Genomic DNA, 8,657 nt, shown 5'->3' with positions numbered 1-8,657 from the left:
AGTTGTGAAACTGAGTCTAAATGAGCCCCATATAATCGTCTGTTAATTTAATCGAGATTAGTGAAAGAGATCCTGACTCATGTATGTAAGGGCCACTTTCACCAAGCTCAGTTAACTTAACCAGCCTAATAACTGTAATGAAATAGAAAGAGATAGAATAGGCTGGTTAAGTTAACCGACGATGGCGAAAATAGCCCTAAGTAGGTATACATACATCTATATGCATACAATAAAGATATAAATATTATTTTTTTTATGACATCCCAGTTCATGTATTTAAAAAATATCAATTTTATATCATTATTTTACCATTATATTACATTGTTATGTTATATTTCACTCTTGCTAGTATTTCGCAAGTAAATTAATATTGCTATTTCCCCTACTTTTAGTCAGTATTATTATACTCGTTACTGATTTCGCATTCTCAATTTCATAAGATTTAATAAAAATATTATTATGCCATATTAACAGATTCTTTCAATATAGATTCACACTTGATAGACATGTAGTACTACTTACAGCGACGGTTGGACATAACGAATGGCTGAACTACTGAAAGATAGTCTGTGTGAGTCTGTGTGAACACGGTGGAAATTTCCATCTCCTCTCTTTTTTCCTCTTTCTTTTCCTCTTTTAAATTCTAGGTTTCACTAGTAGGCTTAGTTTCCTTCTGTAATATAAAATAAATGTGTAATTTTGGAAGAACAGAATAATTGATTAATTCTTTTGAGGGCTTTCACGGGCGTTTTCTTCAGAGATATCAAAGGGTTATCGCCATAATGCGATCCATTGCTAATGTTGTTTCATGATCCTTATCATTCACTTTATCGAAGCGAGAAGGACACCGATACTGTTATCAGGACGTTCCTCGCCCTGACGAAGTGAACGGCAAGGATCACGATATGGCGATAACTTGTAAACTTTTTGGCACCGCTCTGAATTGATTAATCCACACCAAGAATTAGAGCGCAATATAAAATTTCGATCAAGTGAAAGTACTTCGGCCATTACCAAATACCTTGAATCAGGTACATATCGTCGATTTACGTAAATATAATGTTCAACGTTAGCGAAATGGACAAAATTTCGCAGCATATCGTTGAATTGTACCTTACATACTTCTAGACTTCTACCTGTTTCCGATTACCGTTTTTCTGAGAAGTTCTTTTCACACGAAATCGCGACATCGCAACGGACCGGTCCGTCACGGAAAATAACCGGTGCAAACTGAAATCGTTTGAAAAAAGAAGATGGCGTCTAACGCGCGCATTTGCGATCGCATCATCACGTGACCTTCGACAAAACACCGCCCCGCGAAAACATGATCGATTCAAATCAAATGTAGGAGCGAGAAACTGATAAGTATCTCTTCAAGCTCTTTTCAATATTTGTATTCTTCTGCAGTCTCTCTTCAATATTCTTATTAACTATTGCTTCATATAAATATTAACAATTCATAATTAATATATAGAGATCATTAACGTATCAATAAAAATAGGATGCAATCCAAAAATTTCTTGGCCGTTTTGTTCAATCATATAGCTTAATCATGTGCGGCAGAATGAAATCGTGAATTACGAAATTTTTCGAACTCTTCGGTTTCGTTTCTTCCCTCACAATTAAAAATGTTGTTTGTAACCGTCCCAGCTGATGTTATTTATCGTTATTTTGACGTCATAATGACGTAAAAAGACGACAAGTAACGTTCATTCAGCTAGTTTGCCGAGGTACAATGTATGTATACATTTGTAGATACATATATATGTGTATCTATAAATGTATACATTTTCCTCTCACAAGTCCTACTCTCGGCGTTTATCCTCGATCGGGAAGATGGACGCTCAGATTTACCGGCCGCGTGTGAAGTCTCGCCGACCGGAAGATACAAGAGGTCTGTTTTCTGTGACTGAACTAGTGTACACTTTTGGAACTTAAAGAGATAGATATACGTTTGATATTTGTTTAAAGCGAGAAAAAGAGTTCTAGAATAGTCTAGTGCAGGAACAGAAAACAGACCAAAGAACAGGAGTACGTGCACCAGTGTAATAATTCGCACCGGAAAGCGGAAAGCTCATGGTATCCTCAAATTATGGCCTTTACGATGCGGAGTCTGCGAGTTTTATGTAAAATATACAATGCCAACGCGGGAACGACATACTGTACTCTCCGACCGCCCGTTGGCCGAATATCGCTCATTCAATCGACGCAAAAATATCGTTACAATACCGAAAGTAAGCATGGCCATAACCTCTTTCTTGAAAGCGTGGCACCCTCTTACAACTACAATTATTTTAATAGCAAATCGCACACGCCGTTTATAACAGAAATATATAATGTCAATGTTTAATAAAAATTAACGTTGACAGATGGAACTGTCAGTTTTTATTTTTCTTATATCTCGGGTGTGATACATGTGCATATTGTATGTATAATTTTAAAAAATATTATGCCCTTGCTTTGACCTGAAGAAATTTATAAATATATGTATGAAAGTAGATTTTAGATGTGTTTTTATTTTATAAGCAAAATTTTGTATTTGCAGCAACAGATCGCCCAAAAATCACTAGTAACCTAACTAACATACAGTCGTCGATAAATGAAGCCGAATCGTTGGTACAGGAAGCGACAGTTCACAAGAAACAGAGTGAACAACATAAGGAAGACGAGGAAGAAAAAGCGAATCGTGAAAGATCGAAAAGAATGATGAACTATGGGTTTGCAGCGTTTGGTGTGTTCATGGGTATTGGCTTCACTTATTTAGTATACGAACTAGGAAGACCTAACTATGACAAACATGGGAATGTTATTGAGGATGAATTTTCCAATTTACCATTCTTTGAACAGATCTACAAGAGGGTCAAGAGAGAACTCAATTATTATACAAGAGTACGAGGCTTTTATGATTAATTATATTTATATTTGTAATATATATATTACTTTATTATATGAAGCTAAAGTATAATAAAGTAATATATGAAAAGGTTAAGATAAGTCTGTAGTCTTTTGTTTATAGTTTGTATGAACTTTTTTCATGCACAGTATATTTTCTAATTCTAAGTTCAGAAATACATTTTAGCATGTGAAATTATATTTATTTGTTAAGGAGATATCTTACTACTCTCTGTAAGAGATATCTTACGATTTTTATTATGTTTATAGCTAGTACAAGAACCTAGTAGGGACAAGTTGTTACCTGATCCATTGAAACGTCCATATATTCAGCCACCATATACTCTAGTTTTGGAAATGACAGACCTTCTCGTACATCCAGATTGGACAGTAAGTATCTAATCTGTTAAGTTTCAATATAATTCAATATATTTGCTATAACGTATCACATGTGAGTGGTGCATTACTTTTTCATAAAAGAGCTGTGTCATTTATATGTGTAACTTGAATTATTATTTCAAATATAAACTATAAAGTTTAGAAAAATACAGGATTTTAAATACAGAATCAATATTTAAAATATTTAGTTCGCCTTTCTAATATATTTTGTATGTGCATAATAAAATACGTGTACATAAAAACATGCATTATATTAAATAAAACTAATAATAAACGTGTTAATTTTGTACTTGATATTATATGAGTACGATGTTTTATTTGTAGTATCAAACTGGATGGAGATTTAAAAAACGACCTGGAGTTGACCAATTTTTAGAAGCAGTTGCTCCACCACAATTTGAGATTGTGATTTATACAGCTGAACAAGGAATGGTACAACTGTCTTTAACTTTTTTGTTTTATTTCAAATATATTTTAGCAGAAAAGAATTATTTATATAAGAAAAAATTATATCTATTTCATTTACAGACAGTGTTCCCTATTTTGGATGCTCTTGATCCGAATGGATATATCATGTATAGATTAGTGAGAGATGCAACACGTTTTGTGGATGGACATCACGTTAAAGATCTAGGAGCTCTCAATCGTGATCTTAGTAAAGTAACTATTAACACATTTATTATTACATTTGTGAAAACTTTTTAGAGTTATTACTATATGTAACGATTACAGGTTATTGTTATCGATTGGAATGAAAATAGCGTGAAGTTAAATCCAGAAAATGCATTTAAACTTCCTCGATGGACGGGCAATGATGATGATACTACGTTGTATGACTTGGCGGCATTCCTGAAAAGTAAGATTAATCTTAAAATTATTTGTTTTGAAAATAATTTTATATAGCATTATATATATATATATATATATTTCTGCTATTTTCTGTAGTATATAGAAATTATCATTCTTAGCATAAATTTTTCAGTTATAATAAATATCAATATTATTTTTAATCTCCATTGAATAATAAAAATTTATCTTTATTTCATAGCGATATTAACATCAGATGTACAAGACGTGCGAGATGTACTAAATTATTACAGACAATTTGACAATCCATTGGAAATGTTTAAAGAAAATCGACGAAAATTTTTGGTAAGTAAAATCTGTAAAATTATTTTCATATGTTGCTTGTTAGGCCCGATTTCATTAACGTAAGATTAACTTTATCATAAAATATAGAAAAAATATATATAATCGAATATTTGAATTATTGACAGACACAAATGGAGGAAGAACAAAACAAGCAACAAGACAACAGCAAAGTACTTATTTCGAGATGGAAACCATCTTTCCTACGGAATCGCTAGTCAAAATAAATCACGTTAAAATTTTAAATATGTGTATATCATTTAAAAACACAACATATTCAGTCATTTCGTCGCATGACAGACATTGTGCATGATTATCGTTTAATTTTTGTTATAATACAATAAATAATTATTATAAAAATAATTTTATTTATTTATACATAACTTTATCGTTAGTAATATATAACTTCGATATATATATTACATACAAAAAAATTAACTATTTCTATATTTCTATTAATTTTTATTTATGTAAATTATTTAAACATGCTTTATCTTGCTAGTTTGTGATATAACTTTTGGCAAGAACATTTCTTGCAGTATACTGCTATCGTCAATGTCCATAAGATCGTGCTCTTGCGACAAATCAATTAATTCTGGAGTATTGACAGGAGTAGGAATGTGGTAAGATACATCTTGTGATTGCGTGGCAAGATGATTCGAAGTTGAGGATCCCAACCAGTTCAAAACTTTTTGATTTGATTCCGTTCCTGGTGCAGGTACTGTTTCGCATACGTCCCAAACAGCAAGAAGTCCTGGTGCTAATAGATCCACATATGATCCCAACCCTGCTAACGATTGTTTCCAGGTTGGCTCAGAACTATTGTCTGCATTTTCATTATTGGATTGTAAACGATGACTGAGTTTGTGATTCTTAAAATCTGTAAAATTATTTTCATGATTTGCGTTACTTAGGCCCGGTTAGGTCCATTAATGTAAGATCAACTTTAATCTCGGTTTAGCTTATTAAAATTATGCCCGTTTCTATCAATACAGATTAATTTTCATCTCAATTCAATTTATTCATCTTTTTTTAATTCTTAGAAGTATAAAAAAATTAAGTTAGTTGAATCGAAATTAAAATTAAACTATATTGGTGGAATCCGGCCTTAATCATTCAAAATATATTTAAATAAAAATTAAAATAATTTACTTTTATATATATATTGCATACTGCACTTGTCAGTAAGAGATAAAGGTACTAGTGGTTCATTTTGGGCTGATAAAGCTTTTTCCCACATATCCAATGCATAACATGCTTTATTGTTTATGGGAGAATATTTATCCAATATGTCTTCGTGTGTTATGCATTGATAAAATATATCACCTATATATAAAAACAAGAAAAAATATGTTGGGCATGATGTTCCAAGATATTATAATAATACAGTAATACTATGATAGAATGAGATATAATAACTATACCAATAGAATTTTGTACGAAGAAGGACACTCCTCCTTTTTTTACATTTGTGACTAATGCGCTACCAACATTACATAATTCAAATCTGCTTTGTAAATACGGATTTAAGCACATTCCTTGTATTTGAGATTCATTTAACGTTTCTGCAATGTGTGGAGGTGTGAAAGGTAAACTAAATGAATGAGACTTCTCCTCATCCATCCATGTGTTCAAAATTATTGTATTCTCGCCAGCTTTTTGAGTTGACAGAATAATGATTTCCTTGTCATCACTGTAATAAGATTGCGGTATAGTAGATATTATAATAGCAATTAATTTTTTATTGTAATTAGAATTATTATTTAACATTATTAACTTGTTAGTTACAGCTGCCAATAGCGGAGTATCCTTGAACTGGTGCGTCCATTTTTGTCGTACGCACTGCTTTGGAGAACGATTATCGCACATCAAAAAGGAATGATAAGTGCCTAAATAACGATAACAATTGTATTTACTCGGTACTTCTATCGACAAACTCTCGCAGTTTTCTAAATTAGATTTCGGACACAACGTGAGACATGCTTGATCAAGAGCAGTCTGTAAAAAGCCCAATAAAATAGTGATACTTTATTAAGGTATAATAAATAAATATATTCTTATTATTAAATAAGTAATCTAGGAAATGATAATTTGTGAAATTTATAATTTATGTAAGAAAATAAATATACAGATTTAAAGCTTGTCAGTTTCTTACCCTAGTATCAAGATAATGCAAGCAACATCTGTCTACGTAAATCAAAACGTTTGGATCAGTCTCTTGGAATCTTATACACCCCCAAGCATCATGTGTTGTATTTTTTTGTAATACAGAACCACTACTAATATAATTCCTGAAAGAAAGGTATACATATATCAACATTAAAAGAACAAAAAAGATGCATAAAGAATATAAAGAAATACTAACGGTCTATTTATATCCCATAAGGACAATTTTTTTTTTGCATTTAACGTACAATGATAATTAATATTAGTCAAACTCAAATCAGCACTGACATATGGCACTTTTGACGCTTGCTTGTGAACTTCATTAAGCAGCAAATGATTCTCAGAATTGGACAGTGTATAGAGAGTACATTGGTCTTTACGCCTTCCTAAAATTCTACCTAAAAATGAAGACAATTACTAATGTAACAAACTTTTAGATGTATCATGATTTTATATTTTTTTAATTTTAAGATTATAAATACACATACATGTATCAGTAAGCTTGCATTGTCTAATTTCATACAACGATCCATGTAATTTATATTTAGCTGAATTTTGTAGCAAAGGCTTCCATATAAAATCTTCCATAGGTATAATATGTGCAGCAACTGAAAATATTTCAAGAGGAAGACTAAAATAAACACTGCACAAATTAATATATCCATGAACACACACACACGCACGCGCGCACGCACGTACACGCACACACACACACACATTTTATACTAGAATACCTAAGTCTCCCATAAATGGAAATAATAGGACATCCCAACCATTTAGCTGAACATAGTTTAAACATCCACCTGTATAGTACCAGTTGTAAGTCTAAAAAGATGTTTTATTAATAATATTCTGTTGTTACATAATGTACAATTTATTTCTTTCAAATTTTGCAACAATGGGTACAATTTGTTAAACATACTCCTTCAAAATAAGGATCCGGATCCATGTCAAGCAATTCGGCTATGTCTGCGATATATTTAGGTACATTTGCCTTACATTTCTTCCACTTTATCTTTTTCTTGGGTAGTTCAAATTCTATCAAGAATACATTTTATCAAGTTAGTACTAGGTAGTTAAAAGTTGTCATTAAATCTGTTATATTACATTTATGTACAACCTTTTTTATGTCTTTCATAGTGATTCATTAGCCTATCTGTTTCATCTTTTAGGTGGTTTTTCAAAGTGAGAAGTTGCAACGCTGGATCTTCTTTGCTAAGCACTGCAAAGTATTAAAAGAAAAAAATGTAATTATATTTAATAAAATTATAATATTGTAAAGTTTATGTCTAAGAACTATAAGAAATTGAAAAAATCCTATTGATATTAAATACTTCAAGTACACTCAAACTATACTCTCAAATTAAATAATAAATTTAAAAAAAATTATATTTTAATAAAACTCACAAAGATTTCAAATCATATCAGTATTGTTGTTACCTGTTCTTGACAATTTTGCCGGTGGCAATAATGGTTTTGGCAAATCACAATTATATGGAAATTCTTGGTAAAGCCCCTGAGCATTCCCTTCATCCCATGTCTCAATACATGGTGATCTATTCAAGTTGTAACCCGGCATTACATGATGTGGATAATTCTTTAAAAACGCATTATTCAATTTAGATAGCAAATTATTTTCAGCACGTTTAAATAGCTTTGTGTTTAATTCGCGTTTTCTCATGGTTTTTCAAAGTGAGAAATTGCAACGCTGGATCTTCTTCGCTAAGCACTGCAAAGTATTGAAAGAAAAAAATGTAATTATATTTAATAAAATTATAATATTGTAAAGTATTCGAAGGAATACACTTGATTTAATCAAGTCTATTCCTTCAAATACTCATAAAACGTTTTTAGTAGTCTACAAACCACACCTGGTATACTTATTGTGATATTGTTCAAATGTTCACGCCTCTTTCGTTCACGCTTATAACTTATACCGGTTCTTCTTTTGGTTTTCCCTTGATTGGTTTTCCGACTCGAATTTAGAGTCACAGAACTTATACCGGTTCACACGACATGTGCGTATTGCACATTGTCATATTGATTACAGT

The 8,657-nt window shown here is 31.4% G+C and overlaps 2 protein-coding genes across 3 annotated transcripts; one reads left to right on the top strand and one right to left on the bottom strand.

Annotated features, from left to right (window-relative positions):
• Positions 1-1,999: 1,999 nt before the first annotated feature.
• On the top strand, positions 2,000-4,741 carry LOC108763217 (mitochondrial import inner membrane translocase subunit TIM50-C). Its single transcript, XM_018510649.1, has 8 exons — positions 2,000-2,234; positions 2,546-2,889; positions 3,163-3,282; positions 3,616-3,723; positions 3,820-3,951; positions 4,024-4,147; positions 4,340-4,443; positions 4,569-4,741. The coding sequence occupies exons 1-8, from the start codon at positions 2,093-2,095 to the stop codon at positions 4,656-4,658; spliced, it is 1,164 nt and encodes a 387-aa protein (XP_018366151.1). The 5' UTR covers positions 2,000-2,092; the 3' UTR covers positions 4,659-4,741.
• Positions 4,742-4,894: 153 nt separating this feature from the next.
• On the bottom strand, positions 4,895-8,657 carry TAF1C-like (TATA box-binding protein-associated factor RNA polymerase I subunit C-like). 2 transcript variants are annotated; one of them, XM_018510647.1, is made up of 12 exons: positions 8,478-8,657; positions 8,047-8,335; positions 7,727-7,828; positions 7,529-7,644; positions 7,341-7,431; positions 7,095-7,214; positions 6,806-7,004; positions 6,596-6,731; positions 6,218-6,438; positions 5,865-6,133; positions 5,593-5,766; positions 4,895-5,320 (listed from the first exon to the last, which is right to left on the bottom strand). In XM_018510647.1, exons 2-12 carry the CDS (start codon positions 8,285-8,287, stop codon positions 4,920-4,922), a joined length of 2,070 nt encoding a protein of 689 aa, XP_018366149.1. In that variant the 5' UTR covers positions 8,288-8,335; positions 8,478-8,657; the 3' UTR covers positions 4,895-4,919. The 2 variants fall into 2 exon arrangements, with proteins under 2 accessions (XP_018366149.1, XP_018366150.1); XM_018510648.1 differs by having other exon boundaries at positions 5,614-5,766.

Source organism: Trachymyrmex cornetzi, unplaced genomic scaffold (assembly GCF_001594075.2).
Source record: "Trachymyrmex cornetzi isolate Tcor2-1 unplaced genomic scaffold, Tcor1.1 scaffold346, whole genome shotgun sequence".
NCBI classification, from domain to species: domain Eukaryota; kingdom Metazoa; phylum Arthropoda; class Insecta; order Hymenoptera; family Formicidae; genus Trachymyrmex; species Trachymyrmex cornetzi.
This window is presented reverse-complemented; position numbering and strand designations above follow the sequence as displayed.

What these genes read in the sequence shown, in the direction of transcription:
- LOC108763217 (XM_018510649.1), top strand. Translation starts at nt 2,093, where the DNA reads ATGGCCTTTACGATGCGGAGTCTGCGAGTTTTATGTAAAATATACAAT. An exon ending in AACTCAATTATTATACAAGA is followed by an intron (nt 2,890 to 3,162) that starts GTACGAGGCTTT and finishes TTATGTTTATAG; the next exon opens with CTAGTACAAGAACCTAGTAG. An exon ending in ATACAGCTGAACAAGGAATG is followed by an intron (nt 3,724 to 3,819) that starts GTACAACTGTCT and finishes TTTCATTTACAG; the next exon opens with ACAGTGTTCCCTATTTTGGA.
- TAF1C-like (XM_018510647.1), bottom strand. Translation starts at nt 8,287, where the DNA reads ATGAGAAAACGCGAATTAAACACAAAGCTATTTAAACGTGCTGAAAAT. An exon ending in TTGGCAGCTGTAACTAACAA is followed by an intron (nt 6,134 to 6,217) that starts GTTAATAATGTT and finishes ATCTTATTACAG; the next exon opens with TGATGACAAGGAAATCATTA. An exon ending in TATGCAATATATATATAAAA is followed by an intron (nt 5,321 to 5,592) that starts GTAAATTATTTT and finishes ATAATTTTACAG; the next exon opens with ATTTTAAGAATCACAAACTC.